This window comes from Psittacula echo (genome assembly GCF_963264785.1).
Source record: "Psittacula echo genome assembly, chromosome: 1".
In the NCBI taxonomy this organism is placed as follows: domain Eukaryota; kingdom Metazoa; phylum Chordata; class Aves; order Psittaciformes; family Psittacidae; genus Psittacula; species Psittacula echo.
In genome coordinates this window covers 12,501,864-12,519,131 of record NC_137735.1, presented here as the reverse complement: position 1 = coordinate 12,519,131, position 17,268 = coordinate 12,501,864, and the positions used below count along the sequence as shown (strand labels likewise).

The following is a 17,268-nucleotide window of genomic DNA, read 5'->3' as shown; positions in this document are numbered from 1 at the left end:
TTAATGAAGAAAAGCAATGCAATAAGGAGCTTTGCACAGTTTGTTTTCAAACTAAATACATTTGAAAAAGCAATCACCTGCCTAAAGATGCCATTGTTGCAACTTCTCAGCAACTTGATTTGAAGGCAATGCTTGAATTTTGATAAAACCAGAGATGAGTAGTGAGGGCATAGACTTACCACTGAGCTTTTCAAGTCTCTTGCAGCATACCAAATCTCTTCATTAGTTATTAAGGAAGGAATCTGTAATAAATTCAGGGATTGCATTAAAAAAAATGACAATTATATTGTTCAGGTGCTTGAGGGTATCTGTAACAAGATGCATGAGATTTTCTTTCACTGAGTAAGTGTCCCCATCAAGCAAACTTTCTTGTCTTCATGGGTTTGAGGGAAAATAAAAATGCTGCAGTACATCAGGAGTCTGCAAATACCTGCAGGTACATGCAGCAGATCAGAGAAACCAGAAATCTTCAACCAGGTTTGGAATTGTGTACGACCTGCACTTTATAATAAAGTCGTTTTGCAACTTCAGTCAGCAATCAATCATTGACATTACTTCATTGAGTAAAGAATTTCCTTTTTTACAAAAAGGTACCTTCTAACACCTTATTTTTGAATTATTTGAAACCTGGAACGACATGTAGAGAACTGTTGATACATCTCCTGTACATCATATTTAAATAGGTTTTATGTAGTTAATCAAGTTTGTTTCAGTTAGATATGTGTGTCAAACTGGAACTTTTTTCAACTGTAAATATATGGTTTTGTTAAATAAAGTCATGTAAAGTTACCTTGCTTGTGGCCACTGGAATTCAGACATAAAAAATTCAAGTACCTTTCTGTTTCTTCAGAGGCTGCTTTAGCAGTTTGAGTCTGTCCCAGATCAGGACCTGGGACATTTGAGTATTGCAGGTGGAGGATTTTTTGGTGATGCTTTTCCAAGTTCTGTTAAAATACCTGTTACATTACATGTGACATTTAGAAGATTTGGTGCTTACAGCATGGTGCCCATGGTTTCATCCATTTTATATGCCTTTCTATGAAGTAAGTCTGAGATCTAATAGAACATGAAAGTGTATGTAAATATATCTTTGTGAGATGCACAGAACTCAAATGCTCCAATACCTTCTCTTTGTTTTAAAAGAAGAAACCTTGGGTTATTGCAGGTTTCATAATCAAAAGGCATTTTTGTGCTCAAGGCAGTATATTTTTTTAATACTTGCATAGGCATAACTTCAGAGATTAAAGTGGAAATGCTTCCTGTTGCTTACTTAACTGCAAAGAGGTTAAAGCATCAAGTAAAAGATGAAAAAAGGAGAGAGAAGATACTACCTGTGCAACAGGACTACACAGGGAACACAGTCAAAGACTTGGCTGCCATGGCTCTAGTTCCTCCAGTAAATGTGTCTCACTTCCTTTTACTGCAGGATTTTACTGTTTGATTTGCAGGATTAAAACATAAAATCAGAATTGCTTCATACAAGCCTATACCAATTTGATGCCAATAGAGCTTTATGTTGTATACATTAGAAGAGTTGCATAAAATTGTTCAAAACTTTTCCTTACCTGTTTTTCCCAATATTAATTCCAGTCTGTTTGAAGAGAAATGAAATACTTTCCTGCATGGTAACAGATGATATGAGGAAATAAAGACATTTGTCTTTACTGCTTCCTGATGGGATGTCCTCCTATATTTACAGGAGGACAATGGAGGAATCCTTGATCTTCATCCCCAGGGTGCTTTGGAAGGCTAGGGTAGCATTGTGTCCACAACTCAGCCCTAAGAAAAGAAGTGCTGGGGACAGTGTGTGAAGTTTAAGCAAATGTTTTTGTAGTATTTCTTTCAGTAGAAATACTCAGTTCAGGGAGTATACTATCAGCATCATTTGCATCTTAAATTCTTGCCTTCTCCAGATGTCAAACCTGTAGCAATGAAAAGCAGCGAAGATTTACTTTCCCTGCTTCTCCACGCTTTATCTGGCTACATATATTGCTTAATAGTGATGAAGAAGCTAGAGAAGGTCTGTATGTCTTAAGTCAAAAGCAGCAAGAAGATTAGAGTTTTGCTGGCAGTAAGGTTTAAGAAGATGACTGTTGATCAACATTTATTATTTATGAAAGCAGTTCCATGGAACACCAGGAGGGTATTGTACTTGTGCTAACAGCTGCTCTTTGAGCAGGATAAGATGTCACTTTTGCTAACAAGGCTCAAGATGAAAGGTACTGATTTTGGTGTTTCTTTATGTCTTTTTTATTAGGTTTTTTTCTTGTTTCTTTTCCTCTTTTTTGAGTGGTCTCAATCACTCTTTCTGATGAGGGAACTGGAGTTTAAAGAACTGTTTGGAAAGGGGAAGCTGCTTCCTATAACTAGCTTTGTGAGCTGTGCATGCGTAAATGTGTAGATGTTTGTTGCTCCCCTCCCCTTTTTCTTCAGCCTCTTTTTTTTCAGTTCTAGCTGAGCTGTGCAGAGGGGACTGACACAGTAATGGGTGTACTGATCTCTCTGCTTCTTTAAACACCATAAAGGAGGAGGAAGAGCCTGAGTGCCCCCTAAAACTATAAAAGCTGAAAGCCAAAAATAATGTAGCTTTGAGTGATAAGATTTATGTATGTATTTATACTATGAAAACAGCTCTTACTAAACATGGACTGTGTTTGGTACCTTCCTCAGCATTTGCTCACTGAGGTTGCCAGTCTTTTCTCTGGGTTTCTGTTTCTCTTTTTGTCATGTATTCAAGGTCCATAAAGCGTTGGCCCTCTCTGCCAGTTATTCCTCAGCTTTCAAGGTGGTTTCACGGCTTTGGATTTCATGCTTCAGCTTGATGTTTTCTTTGTAGGCCTAGAGGAGTAGAAATAGACTAGTTTTATTTCTTTAATCTTTGCGTTACCAGCAAAGAAGTGCTCCTGTTCAAAAAAGGTCATGACAATAATAAGGCTTCAAGGGGCAAAAGCCATTCTAACTCTTGTGGTGGTTAATTCCCAAGGGATAGATAGTAGGGGAGGGAACGCTAGGCCTAGGCCCGGGCCTGCCGCTCCTCCGGTTCCTGCGGCTCCGCCTACGGCAGCCCGACCTCCTGTAGCTGAGGGCGGGCGCTGTCCTGCCGCCGCCGCTCCTGCTTGGTCGGAGCGCCGGCCCGCTCCTCCGCCACCGCCGGAGCCCCGCGGGGGGCAGCCGGCACCGGAGAGACCGGGGCCTCTTCAGCCTGTTCGCCTTCACTCCTCGGCACAGCCCTGACGACCCCGGCTGTCGCGCCGCGACCTGCGGCTGTGATAGCTCCAAGGGCCCTGGCTGCTCCACCTCCTCCACCCCCGACCTCGCAGGCCTCCATCCCCCAGTGACTCCGCTGAGAGACCCAGGCTGGCCTCGCCGGCGCTGCCGCCGCCTCCTCGGCCGCGCGGCTCCCGCTTCCCCCGTTACCCGGGCAACGGGACTCGGCTCCGCGGCCGGCGCGGCCCCTCCCCTCTCCCTGTGGCGCCGGCCCGGCCTCGCCCCCTCGCCGGAACTAACCAGTAAGCGGCGGGGTTGCCCTGGGTCGCCTTTTCGATTGGTCGCGGGAAAGGAAGCCGGGTCCCTGTCTGCCAATCATAGCCGTTCATTCGTTTTAATAACCCCCGCGCCCAGGCGCTCTGTCCCCATTGGCCGGGAGGCCGAGAGGAGGGCCGAGCCCTCCTCTCCCATTGGCTGTCCATCGCAGGGCTCCGCCCGCCGGGCGCGCTGCCATTGGCAAGGCCGGTGGGGGGGCGTGTCGGCGCGTGCGCGCGGCCTGTCGGCGGGCGGGGTAAGATGGCGGAACTGGGGAAGAAGTACTGCGTGTACTGCCTGGCTGAGGTGAGCCCGCTGCGCTTCCGCTGCACCGAGTGCGCCGACATCGAGCTCTGCCCCGACTGCTTCTCGGCGGGCGCCGAGATCGGCCCGCACCGCCGATGGCACGGCTACCAGCTCGTCGACGGCGGTCGCTTCACCCTCTGGGGCGCAGAGGCCGAGGGCGGCTGGAGCAGCCGGGAAGAGCAGCTGCTGCTGGACGCCATCGAGCAGTTCGGCTTCGGCAACTGGGTAAGGGCCAGGGTCCGCGGGGTCCCGTCCGCCTGACAGCTAACGAGCGGCCCCCGGCGGGCCTGAGGGGAGGCTGCGGGGAGTGCCTGCTGCGCCGCGGTGAGGGGGTGCCTGCGGGCTGGAGTGGATGCTCGGCCCCCGTGTGAGAGCCACCGGGGAAAGGAGCCCCTCGGGACCGCTCGCCTTCGCGGATTTGTGGTGCCGTGAGCTCAGGGACTGGCCCTCCCCGAGCCCGTGTGTGGCAGAGCCTGCGCCTGATGCTTCTCAGTGTTCGGTCTGTTCCTTCAGTGTGTTCTTTACTGTGAGGGTGGTGAGGCACTGCAATGGGTTGCCCAGGGAAGTTGTGAACGCTCCATCCTTGGCGGTGTTCAAGGCCAGGTTGGACAGAGCCTTGGGTGACATGGTTTAGTGTGGGGTGTCCCTGCCCATGGCAGGGAGGTTGGGACTAGATGATCTTAAGGTCCTTTCCAACATTAACCATTCTGTGTCCCAGCTATGAGCTTGCTGCTTGCTTTCCATGTCAGTACATGTTAATTTTTAAAGAATAGCAGTAAAAAGCATCATAATCTGATTAAATAATTGTTACTTGATCATGGTTTGTTTTATTAAACATAAAGTCTTCTTCAAAATCTTAAAATTTATGATTCTTGTACCTTGTTTTAGTTCTTAACCAACTAGAAAAGAGTAAATGTTATCTTTCTTACTATAAGTACTGTATTTCTTTATTGCTCTAAAAGTACCTCGGCAATGTGACATAAATGAGTAAAATCCAAATGATGCAGTGATCCCGGTGCTGGCCTGGGACTCAGGAAGCTTCCTAGTGATGGTGAGCTGGATTTCTGAGAGAGTGATGGATGCTCCGGAATTACCATATGGCTCCAGTACCTTGGTATGTTCTGTAGCCTGAGGATCTGATGAAGTTTGCCTTGGTGCTGCTTCTGGTGCTGCTTTTATGGCCAGTGTGCTCCTCTGCACTTGTAAATACTTGTCTGGACCTAAAAACGCAGATCTGATGGGAAGGTGGCTAATGTCAGCATTGCTAGAAAAGCTTAAGTACTACGAGTTGGCTTGTGAGGAGCAGGGAAGAAGTCAGGCTCTTCCCTGAGTGCATGTTATGCGGGAGATGTAATGGGAATCATTTGATCACTCCTCCTTATGTTCCATTTAGGAGGACATGGCTGCTCATGTGGGAGCATCTCGAACGCCCCAGGAGGTGATGGAGCACTACGTGAGCATGTACATTCACGGCAACCTGGGAAAAGCTTGCATCCCTGACACCATCCCGAACCGAGTGACAGATCACACGTGTCCCAGCGGCGGGCCGCTGTCCCCCAGCCTGACCACACCGCTGCCACCACTGGACATAACAGTGGCGGAGCAGCAGCAGCTGGGGTACATGCCGCTGCGGGATGACTATGAGATCGAATACGATCAGGATGCAGAGACCCTCATCAGCGGCCTCTCGGTGAACTACGACGATGACGATGTGGAGATAGAGTTGAAAAGAGCTCATGTAGACATGTACGTAAGGAAGCTCAAGGAGAGGCAGCGGCGGAAGAACATTGCACGAGACTATAACTTGGTACCAGCCTTTCTGGGGAAGGATAAAAAGGACAAGGAGAAAGCTCCCAAACGAAAGATCACTAAAGAGGAGAAGGAGCTGAGGCTGAAACTAAGGCCTCTGTACCAGTTCATGTCTTGTAAGGAGTTTGAAGACTTCTTTGAGAACATGCACAAGGAGAGGATACTCCGAGCAAAGATTCGGGAGCTGCAGCGGTACCGTCGGAATGGGATCACCAAAATGGAAGAGTCGGCAGAATACGAGGCGGCCAGGCATAAACGGGAAAAGAGGAAGGAGAACAAAAACATAGCGAGCTCCAAGAGAGGGAAGGAAGATGGAAAAGAGGGTGAATTTGCTGCCATTGAAAACCTGCCTGGCTTTGAACTCTTATCGGACAGGGAAAAGGTGCTCTGCAGCTCTCTGAATCTGAGTCCTGCACGTTATGTGACTGTAAAAACTATAATCATTAAAGACCATCTCCAAAAAAGACAAGGAATTCCTTCCAAGAGTCGCCTTCCCAGTTACTTAGACAAGGTACTGAAGAAAAGGATTTTAAACTTTCTAACAGAAAGTGGCTGGATATCCAGGGATGCTTCCTGAAACTCAGCTGATCTGAAAGTACACAGCAGAGGCACATTAGAGCCTCAAGGACTCTGTTAGTTTTCCCTTCCCTCCCCAAAGATACAGAAATCATGTCACTTAAAATTTTTAACAGCAACAAAAAAGCAAATGCATAAACCCCCTCAGTATTCGTGATCCGTGGTTCAAATGGACTTTTGCTTTGGATCATGGAAAATACTTAATTGTGAAACTTCTGCATTGGATTTCACTGCTTTTGGTACATTATTCAATCAGATTTCTTCCACATGAACTTACTCGATTCCAGTAGTCTCAGAGTAGTTACTTACTCCTTACTGCTGGGTAAATGAGTATCAGTGTAATCCTTGCTTTTGTTTGAAGGTGGGAGGTAGTTTCATTTGCTGGAAATGTTCTTCTCCTTTTGTTGTCTTTTTTGGTGTAATGCTGGCAGGAAAGTGAAGCTTCCAAATGTGCTTCCAGATGACCAGTGCTAAGCTTTCAGAACATTCTCCTTAGTAACTACAGCCAAGGCTGGGACAGCGGGTGAGTTTCTATCAGGAATGCAGCAGGGATGAGAAATGGCAATGAGTGGAAGGGAAGAAATGCAGTAGGTGAGATGCCTTCAGGTACTTGTGCTGTGGAAGGGGTTCTTGAAGAGCTGCCCTTGTACCCAGCTGATCCAGACAGAGCTTTGACATTGAGGTTTGGATGAAACAGACCCCACTGAAGCTTTGATGTTCACTAATGAACAGCAAAGTTGCAGGAGTACAGGGCAGCTGTGGTGCTGTGTGGGGTCAGCATCACTGTCAAGTGGCTGATTTGGGCCAAAAATGGATTTTGGAAGACGGAGAGCGAGTCTTTTGTCAGTAGTTGGGAGCCTCAGGCAACAAAATCACCATTGCCTCTTGTTGGAGGAGCCTACTGCTCATTCAGTGCCTGTAACTTCTGAGCTTGTGTGGGCTGGGGAGGTGTAGCTGCTGCCTTCTCCTGAACTTCGGGAGGGACAGGGAAAGGGAATGAGGCTCAAAAGGAGAGTTATAACTGAGACTGGGCTTTAAAACCAAAAGAGAGAAGTGATACAGATGAGGTCAAAAAACACGGCTCATGTGCTCCTGAAGTGCAGAGCTGTCATCAAGCCATTACAGGGTTCTGATTGTACATACCTTGAAACATACCAGGCCAAACGTGTTGAAGTTACTGACATGGCCCACTGTGGTGAGAACAGTGCACCTGGAGAGGTGACTTTTCCCAACTCTTAACACTACAGTCTGAACTGGCTGCTCACAACAGGCACCCTCTGGCCAGGTATAACTGCAAGTGAAAGACATACCAGATCCACAGCACTGAGTTAGTAGGATCTACTAAATTAGGGGGAAGATGTTGAAGGAGAACTAGAAAAGGAGTTTTATGCTTGTTTCAACCTTAAATTCCCGTGCTGGTATTTAACCAAATGAATAAATACGGTGGCTGCCATGTGGAAGACAGCACAGTGGTACTTGCATAAGCCTCTCCGCTGGTCATGTCCAGAGCATGAAGCTGGGACCAGAGGCCAGTTGGGCAGGTTTTCTGGAGTGCAGGAGTGCCAAAACATGGAGCTTGACTCGCTCCAAAACAGGTGTGAGGACTGGAAAGGTCATCTTGCTTTGATGCTTTGGGCTGTAGTCAGTGAGGATACCACAAAATCTTGAACCAGTATTAATTCTGCAACTTGGCGTAGCTGTACTGATGGGAACTGGGTTTTACTTATCATATCCAGCATTACCAAAATAGTGTTACCAGTGAGGTTAGAATAAAAGGGGTACAATTACAAAGCCAGCACTTCTAAGGAAGAGAAAACCAAAACTCTAGTGCCTTTTTCTTTTGAGCTTGTGATGTTTGATGTTCTGTCCCTTCAGAAAAGGTAGGGGCCATGTCCTCTTGGATGTAACACTTTGTTTGGCTTACCTGTAAGTAGCTCGTTGTGGAATACTTGAGACAAAACTGTCTCTCCTTGGCAGCAGTGGAACTAACTGCAATGTGCTGAGTAGCTCTAAGAACCATTTCAACCCTGTACACTGTACAAAAAGCACACAAGTTCATGAGGTATAAACCCTTGGTTATTTTCTGCCCTACCCCTGCAGAAGGGATGCTCAGCCTTTCTGGCTTTCTAGTTATGCAATCTAGTTCTTCCTGTACCTTGTTCCTGAACTGCCATAACATCCCATTACTGCTAATGTTCTGGAGCCTCAACTTTGCATGTAGCTGGGAGTTTAAAAGCTATTTTTTTTATTACTATTATTATTTTCCTCAGATCTGTGATTTTTATATTTCTACGCTGTTGTGGCACATCCAAGTGGAACTGAAGCAATAGTCTAAAGTCCATCTGAACAATAACTTAAGACAATATCTAGGCACCAATGAGTCATTTAAATGTTGAAGTGAACTCTGCAGTTACACTTCGGAGTTTCTTAATGCCTCAGCCCCTCCAAAATGTTTCTTTGGTGCTAGACGTAACTTATTGAACATCAAAATGAATGTAAAAATAAAGTATTTTTAATGTATGAAATATGGATATCAATATTTATTTTATACTTGCAAGCAAATTCAAGGTGGTGAATGTTTGCTTTAGCAAATACTAGTCCCTTGGAAAGGGCTTCCCTAGAAGCAATGTCTCATTGTCAGCTATGCTTTCAATTTTTAAGGTGACTTGCACTAGAGGATGCTGCTGTTCCATGTTTTCACATGGAACTGATTTAGTCAAAGCATTCCTTTGTTATGAGCTGCTGTTTTTTTGTTTGTTTGTTTGTTAAGCTGAGATGCAGTTATGTTGATCCTGCAGTTAACTAGAGCTACACTGCTTCTCTTCTGTGGTGAAGGGGCTGAGCAAACACATGGCAAAGAGCTCAATCTGTATCTTGTGTTGATCTGGAAAGTGTTTCCTGTACTGTACAAGTAACCTAGCCTTCATGTTGCTAATGAAAAGGTGTTTTATATGCTTATGCTCTTGACTTTTCTAATGGAAGATATTACTAATGGTAGCATCTGTCCTAACAGCATTGATGTAAGCCTATTGACACTCCATAAGCTGTTCAAAATACTGGTCTTCTGCTACTGATAGAGGCAGCAATATGCCTGTTTTAATGCTGTATGTTTACTTTGATCAGTCCAGTCACAGTGATGTTTTACAGCAATATTTGCTTACCAGGTAACAAGGGAGCATTAACCTCCACTCTGCCAGTGCAGAAGGGTTCGGTAGAGAGTATTCCAGATACAGACCCTCCTGCCTTATGTTTTGTTGCTGTCCCAGCAAGCATTAAGAGCAGCATCAATAGGTTTGCACGAGTCTTTGACCATAAACTGCCTTGTCAGTCACGCAGACTAAGCACTCTGCCATTATTCTCTTGTGCGGTGGCTGCATCAAGTTTCTTTGCAACCGTAATGGTCTTTATTGGCCTTTCAGTTTACTCTCTTCTTGCAAAATGTTTTTGCATGTGCCCCAGTTGCTCTTAAGTGATAACACATTAAATACTGTGAAGGAAGGTACCTCAGCTCGTCAGCTGCTTCCTTAAAGGGAATGTTGCACTCATTTGAATGGTGTACTGGTGTAGCTGTGCCAGACACACAAATGCCTGTGCTGAAGTCATGTAAAACCTAACTGATGTTGTGCACACTCAGCATTTTACTACGTTTTGGCATTGTATATTGGTAAATAAACTTGTATTAAAGTTTCTTTCCATTATTGATTTAATGGCAATGTAGCTTGTATTATGAGGAACATGGCTTAAGTCTTTGCAATAACAAATGGAGATGCAGTTTAGCCAACTGATGGTGGGTGGAGAAGTGGTGTTTATGAAGGACCTAAGGCAAAGGTACTGGTGGTAGCTTTGTTGCCTGCTTTTATGTTTAAATTTCAGAATGACCTCCCTCTGTTCTTTGATTTCTTCAGTGCTTCTTACTGTTGTATGGCAAAGCGCACGTGTGGTTTGAGCTCTCAGTGAAGACTGAAGCTCTCCATGCTGAAAGCTTCTCTGAATAGGCAGGCCAAGGAAAGAGAACCACTTAAATGAGATTTAAAACTACTACTTTGAGTCTTGCATCGAACACTTAAAAGTAACTTTTGTTTGAATGAAGTAATACAGCCCAAAAGAGACAGTTTGTGTGGGGTGTTAGGAAGCCCATTAACAGAAGCTTAATCTGCTAGGGAGGGAGATGCCCTTTGTTTTAATTGCCCTACTGCAAAACTTCCATACTAATGAAGTTATTAGATTTAGTTTAGATCCAGAGGGGTTGGGAGGGGGCAGAACGCAGCTCCAACATGCTGTAACCCAGATGGAAGTTACCTTCCAATTCAATTCTTCATGTACCAAAAATTATTCTCCTTCCCCTGCCCAGTCAAAACGCTGAGTTGTAAATGAATGAATCCTTAAACATGACTGTCCCCCCAGCAGTAGTGTGCACTTAGGTTGTTCCTAGTTAACTGATTCCCAGGAGGCAAACCAGCACAGGGAAGTCAGTCAGTCTTGAAGGAGAAGTAATCACCTCTCCCCATGAGCAGGTCTTGTGTTCAATAAATTGTTGGCAACTCTGCCTCTGAACCCCAAAAAATAATCAATACTTGACCTTAAAGCAGAAGGTCCTTGATGGAAGACAACAAGAAACAAGGGTGAAAATTCAGCAGTACTTACTATTTACCAGGTCCTAATAACATGCATAAGTAAGTTTGAGGTTTCTGCCTTGTGTTAGATGTGTGGGCTTTGAGGATACAAGAGGCTTTGCCAGTTGTATATTTGCCAGTTTCCATCCACTCCTGTCCAGATGACCACACAAACGTAGGGCAAAGCACGGAGTTAATCATGGACTGTATTTTAGCCTGATTCTGCAGGACTGGGAGCAGCACATGGAGTTTAGACAGGGCAAGAGCTGTGCACGGGAAAAGTTCTGTTCCAACTTAAGATCCAAGCTGAGTAAATGCAAGAAATGCAGATGAAACGAAGTTCACATTTCTGTTTGAGCTACTTACATGCAATTATTTATGTAATTCTAAAAGACAGTATGTACCAAACTCTCAACTATTCACTTATGTGGGCATTCTGCCTTTCAGCAGGGACGTAACTACAGTTTGCATACCAAACTGGGTGTAAAGCTTGGACGTTACAAGACTATCAAAATTGTTTAAACCAATTTATACAATATTAAATTAAAAATCCAGATAGGATAAATTCTATTGGTTCTTCAGTGCCATACAAGTATTAGATGGTTTTCTTGAGTCAACATTAGCCCAGGACAAAAAGGGTTGAACACTTACAGAAGACGTCTACTCTCCATTGCCTTTTATTTACAGGTCAGAACTCACCAAGTTTTCCATTTCAGCTGCCCAGATTATTTCTGAATAGACATTAAAAAAAGGGCATTTATCACATAAAAGCTGATGGGTGCTTGCAGAAAATGGGTTATTTGTACTTCACCCACTTCTGCAATGTTGGATTCTACAAACCAAAAGGAAGTGTTTGAGCCACGATGTGGATTTTCAGTCTACACACAGTGACAAATGTGATGCAGAATTCTTGTGAGCATTTTGTTCCTTTCAATTTAATGCACCTTTGGGAGCAATAGTTGTAAAAAACATTATCTACAGCATTAGGGAGCTTAATGGCTCTTGTATCTCACACTTGAGAACAGAGCTGATGGAACAGTTATGTTGAAGGCCACTAAGCAGGAGAATTTCACTGGTTGCTTCATTTTCACTGGGAGACCTCAAGCAATTCATTTAGACCTCTCAGGGGGCAGAGGAATGAGGAAAGCACGGTGTGAGAGGAAAACCATCCAGCTGTTTAATAGTTGTACGGCATTTTACCTTCTCAGGTTAAGCAGCTAAGCATCTTTCACAACACCCACCAAGGCGGGCCGCAGTGTACGCCCGTGCAGCTTATAGCCAATCTTGGATACTAATGCAATAGTGCCAGGCTCCTTCCCTTCCATGGGAGCATGGAACAATGCTTCGTGTTCATAGGGATCGAACTTGGCTCCGACAGGATTCAGTCTGAGCAGGCCATGCTTTTTAAACACTTTCTGAATCTGTACTTCTGTCATAACGAGACCTTCATATAAGCTCTTCAAGTGAGGATTTTCATCCTTAATTTCTTCTTTCGGAACACTTTCAGTTGCTTTCTCCAAAATGTCTGCAACTTCTAATAAGTCCTTACAGAAGCTCTGAATCCCTGAGAAGAAACAGAAGGGAATGGAATTAGTCCATTGAGGGAAACAGGCAGCCCGACAACCACAGCCCCAAACCCCACAAATATCTGTACTATTTTAGACTTTTTAACAAGATACATAAACATCTGGGGTAAAATGTCCTTTCCAATTTTACTGGATGACACAGAATTATTACAGGTACCTTGAAATCCACATCACCTCCTCTAGTTCTATGGAAAAAATTATTTCAACTTAAAAGAGCTAAAGCTACGCTGATGACCTGACATTAATAGTTAAAATTCTCATCAAAATTACCAAACCCTTCAGATTAACATCAGTTCCTCATGTCTCTCTCATCCTGGGATTCAAGTTCAAAGCATTATATTGCCCTATTCCTACTCTTTAATCTGATATGCCAAAAATATTTCCAGGATATTCCAAAAATATTCCACATGAGGAGTCTGAGAGAGGAACTGGGACTTCTGTGATTCACTGTGAGAACTCACACCTCTCCCTGCCACTACAAACCACTTGTGCAGAGTCAGAAGCTGTGCCTTGTAAACACTGAGCAATTCCTAAGGTAAAGATAGCCCATCCTGAAGCTGTTCTCTGGCTCACACGAACAGAATCTGGCCTCATCTCACTTAAAGCAAACCATTTCTAGAAATCATGAAAACCCAAAAGCATTCAGCAAAATAACACATTTCTATGTAGAGGTGAACCAGTGACAAACTGCTCTGCATTTTGATAGGTTTTTCCTTACCGAGAAGCGGTATGAGCATTACCAGAACACAAGTCTTTGGTTTAAACATAAAAAATCCTACCAAAGCACCTGGCAAAATCTGTGGGGATCAGGTAATTCTCAGGAATGGGTCACTAACAACTGCACATCTCTTCCTTCAACAGAAAAAGCAGTCATATATGAATGATAAAACTTAAAATCGTACAGACTTTCTGTAATTTGGTATTAATGAGAAACATTATTTGAATATTTATTGTTACATTTCTGAGCTCAAACATGACTCAAAGTCCTGCACTAAGCAATGTATCAGTGAAACAATGCTTACTGAAAATCAACTTCAGAACAGAAGTATTCAAACACCCATGAAAACAGTGCAAGAACACTGTGTAACTGAGAAGTGCTTTTTCTGACAGCACACGTTAACTGAAGACCCTGTATTCAGAAATCTAAAACTTCTGTATTCAGAATTAAACTACAGAGCTGTGTATAGTGTGTTGCAAAAAGGTCAACTAATTTTTCAAGCCAGAGTGACAGCTGACCACTAAAATGATCAGCACTCTGCTGCTGCAGTATTTGTGTACAGTGTTTTACAGATTTGTGTTTGAACTGTCAAAAAGCTGAACCAGATGTCAGTAGCCTGGCTCCAGCTGTTGAAGAAAGATGTGTATCTAGCATTCCTTGTAGCCAGTGATTTTACATTCCTACCACTGAAAAGAATCCACCCAACTAAATGTATTACTTCTGTTTGACAGCTATGGCCTTCAGCAGAACATAAAAGTTATCCAAATATAAAAGGCTAAAAAAAAAAACCAAATCCCAAATAAAACCAACACCCCCAAAACCAACCAAACCCCAAAAACCCACCAAGAACAAAAACCCCTAAACCAGAAGGAAAGCTGCTATTTCACGTCAGTATTCTACAGTCAGTTCTGAGACCAAAGTTTGTGAAAATGGCAAACTTGAGGCTGTAAACCTTACTGCAAAATCTACCAGTGCAGGACATGTTGTAGGAAATCAGGTACCAAGTTGACAGAAGATTTCAAGTCAGCTGTGTGAGCCTTGCCCTTGTCTAGTGAGATGATTGTAATTCTGATGCAAAGTGAGGAACTGTTAAAACTTCTCTGCCTCAAATACATTTTTCCACCAAGGAGTCAGAGTGACTTGGGAAGTACAATGTGTCCCAACTCTGGGCCAGTCAGCTCAATTTTCCAGGCTGTGCATTTCCTGGGTCTTGTGAGCATAGACAAAATGAGCCTCCACTGACCGTATAACTTTGCCTCTTCTACCAGTTTCTGGCTTCTTTGCCTTATGTTTTCTGCATCTGCCAAGGCACGCTTGTACTTGTCCTAAAGAAGAAAAACCAGTAACAGAAGAGATTTCATTCCTGGTTGTTGGGTAGTTGACAATCATTCAGAACAGCATATTCGGTATAAAACAGCATTTTAAACAGTTACAGTTTAGATGGCCCACCATCTAAAGACAACATGCCAATTAGCACAGCATCTACCAACGCAGATGCCTGCTTCACTTTAATGCAGACAGAAGTGAGGGAAAGAAAGTAAGATGGATTTCCAGACTCTCAGTATTTGTCAACAGATTAGCTGGAGGACATTTTTAACTCTACAGATACATCAAGTTTTATGAATCAAAGGTTTCCACTTTTGGTGATGTGTGTTCACAGGAAGCCTTCATCAGTCCTGAAGGATTTTGACACTGTGGCAAAAAAGATTCAACACACTGGGTTTCTTCAAACTTTACAAATTATGAAGCCTAACTCTTCTAGCAGCAGATGTACTAAGAATGGAATTAATTGAATCTAGGCACTTCAGGTTGAGTGCTTCACCACCTCGCCTAGAACTCCACACCGGGCTTCCACTCTGAATATGCTTGTGAAGAATCCCACAATAAAGTAAAAATAGTCAATGAGTTGACTGAAGAGCCACATCAGGCAGCCAATAGCAAAAGGTGTCAGCAGAGATGTTAAATGACATCTCTGCTTTGTCCTTCAGTGCTTTGGGAAGGGCAACAGGAAGGAAACTCAATCCACTTATGATCCATAGGTGCTGCTACTTCTCAAAGTCTCAAATGCTCTAGAAATACATTTTATATAAAGCACTCATCCAGAAAAGCAATACTTTTGTTTAATCCTTCACCCTCTGCTGAAGAGAGAATGCAAGATGGGCCAGCCAAAGGGAATGTGATGCTTCAGCCTTATGTTTGAAGGGCTCTCCAACAGAGAAAGTTTGAAACTTCCAGAGTATGCAGTAAGTAGACTATTAAGTAAAAGCTAAGCACCATTAACCCTGACCTTTGAAAAGCCAGCAGCTCTTTTCAGAAAGCCTACTCCTAGTACACACAGATTCACACATCAAAGACAGCCTCAAACCCTTCCATAGGCTTCCAAAAATTACTTCTCCACTGAGCAAAACCCAAGTGAACTGAAGTCACCAAAACTCAGTATCAGATATTCAGGCTGGAAAAGGTCCAATTGCATCCAGAAACTGGAAAGAAGTTACCAAAAAAAGTCTTGTACCAGGGATGCATCTCTTGTTGTACATCTACTTTGAAGCTTTAAGCAATTATTGAAGTGCAGGTTTTTATTCAACAACTACCCAGCAGTTACACAACTGCATTTAGATTGGGCGCCAAGAAACCATAATGAACACTCGTAAGTATGCGGTGTGCAACCCAATAACTGTGAGACACTTACAGTAACTTCTTTCAGTTGTTCTTCCAGTTTGGCCTTTTCTTCAGTTAGCATCTTTTCAGCGGAGCTGGGTTCAACCTTGTGTTCATTTTGGCTCTGACTCTGGTCCTCTTCCAAGTTCTGGCCAGTATTTTTCTGCTGTGTTGCTGCACAAAGCAATCGTGGAGAAGTCCTAAGGCAAAAAACATGGACAGTATTAATCAGCTGCTTACTTTGTAAGGTATTAGCATCTTCTGGACATACTGGACACTTTATTTGGCATATCAATATCTACAAAATCCTCACATTAAAGCACAAATTAACACAACAATTCTAGCTGTGTGAAATCTACTTGCAGAACCTCTCATGAGCAGGAACTGAACTCAGGCCATCTAAACTGCTACAAAAAATAACTTTTCTGCAATACAAAAACCACTGGGCAGCAGCTTGTAAGTGTCCACTATATTCAGTTTATAAAGCAGCAGCACTTTTAAAGGCAGCATGTGCTCGCTTTCAGTGCGGTGCTCTATCAGGACACAAAAGCCAGTTCACATGATGCAATCACCCGCAACAGCCTCCCAGAAAACACCGACAAGAACCGCAATTTGCCGCCGATTGCTACAGAGCAACGGAAAAGAGCCGTTGAGTCCCCGTTGTATCTCACTGGTATCACAAATATCATTTCAATAGCGGCCCGGTCTCCACGAATATGAGTTTTTTTATCCCTTCCTAATGTTTCTGAGGCTGAAGCAGAGGAGCAAACCGGTTCACGGGCGAGGCTCAGTGCTGCAATCCCAACAGGCCTGGCGCCCCGCACGCCGCACCACCACTTTAGGCCCGGAGGCCTTCAGGCCCACGGTCCGGCCACTCGGCCCCCGCAATGCTTGGCTGGGACACTTTCCCGGCGGACGGTAAGGGAGATGGGAGCCGGCACCGGCTGTCCCGGCTATCAGAAGGGGCTCCCTAATGCAGAGCAGGACGGCTGGTCACAGGGGGTGAAGCACCCCAGCGCGTCGGGGTTGGGCCCCGCTGTTGGCCTGGCCCGGCGATAGCAAGGCGGTGAGTGCGGACCCGGACCCAACCTATCCCGCCACACCAGACCCCGGCCAGGCGGCACGGCACGGCACGACCCTCACCTCAGGGCGAAGCTCAGCAGCGGATATCGCGGGCGCAGCGCACCCCGCACGCACTGTGCCACCGCCGCCATTGCACCTTCCTTCCCACACACCGCCGAAGCCCGCCCCCCCGGGCCTCCTCTCTGCCGCAGCCAATCATCGAGCGGACAAGCTAAGACCGACGCGAGCGACAGCCAATCTGCGCGGCGAGTGCACGGCTCGGGCCAAAGAGCCGAGGCGGGGGGGGTGGAGCCTGCAGCGCTTCCGGGGCGCTGCGGAGGGGATCGCTCCCCTCGCCCCCTCGTGGCGGAAGGTGACGCGCGGGCGAGGCGGGGCTCGGGCGGGAGGCGCGGTCTCC

The 17,268-nt window shown here is 45.0% G+C and overlaps 2 protein-coding genes across 4 annotated transcripts; one reads left to right on the top strand and one right to left on the bottom strand.

Annotated features, from left to right (window-relative positions):
* The first annotated feature begins 3,753 nt into the window (after positions 1 to 3,753).
* On the top strand, positions 3,754 to 10,842 carry TADA2B (transcriptional adaptor 2B). Of its 3 annotated transcripts, none has more exons than XM_080617393.1 (3): positions 3,778 to 4,053; positions 4,836 to 4,942; positions 5,222 to 10,842. In XM_080617393.1, exons 1-3 carry the CDS (start codon positions 3,924 to 3,926, stop codon positions 6,212 to 6,214), a joined length of 1,230 nt encoding a protein of 409 aa, XP_080473519.1. In that variant the 5' UTR covers positions 3,778 to 3,923; the 3' UTR covers positions 6,215 to 10,842. The 3 variants fall into 3 exon arrangements, with proteins under 3 accessions (XP_080473521.1, XP_080473519.1, XP_080473520.1); XM_080617394.1 differs by having other exon boundaries at positions 3,938 to 4,053; positions 4,791 to 4,942; XM_080617395.1 differs by lacking the exon at positions 4,836 to 4,942 and having other exon boundaries at positions 3,754 to 4,053.
* Positions 10,843 to 11,340: 498 nt separating this feature from the next.
* Positions 11,341 to 17,129, bottom strand: GRPEL1 (GrpE like 1, mitochondrial). The gene is made up of 4 exons (XM_080617423.1): positions 16,932 to 17,129; positions 15,820 to 15,988; positions 14,374 to 14,455; positions 11,341 to 12,390 (listed from the first exon to the last, which is right to left on the bottom strand). The coding sequence occupies exons 1-4, from the start codon at positions 17,000 to 17,002 to the stop codon at positions 12,044 to 12,046; spliced, it is 669 nt and encodes a 222-aa protein (XP_080473549.1). The 5' UTR covers positions 17,003 to 17,129; the 3' UTR covers positions 11,341 to 12,043.
* Positions 17,130 to 17,268: the final 139 nt, after the last annotated feature.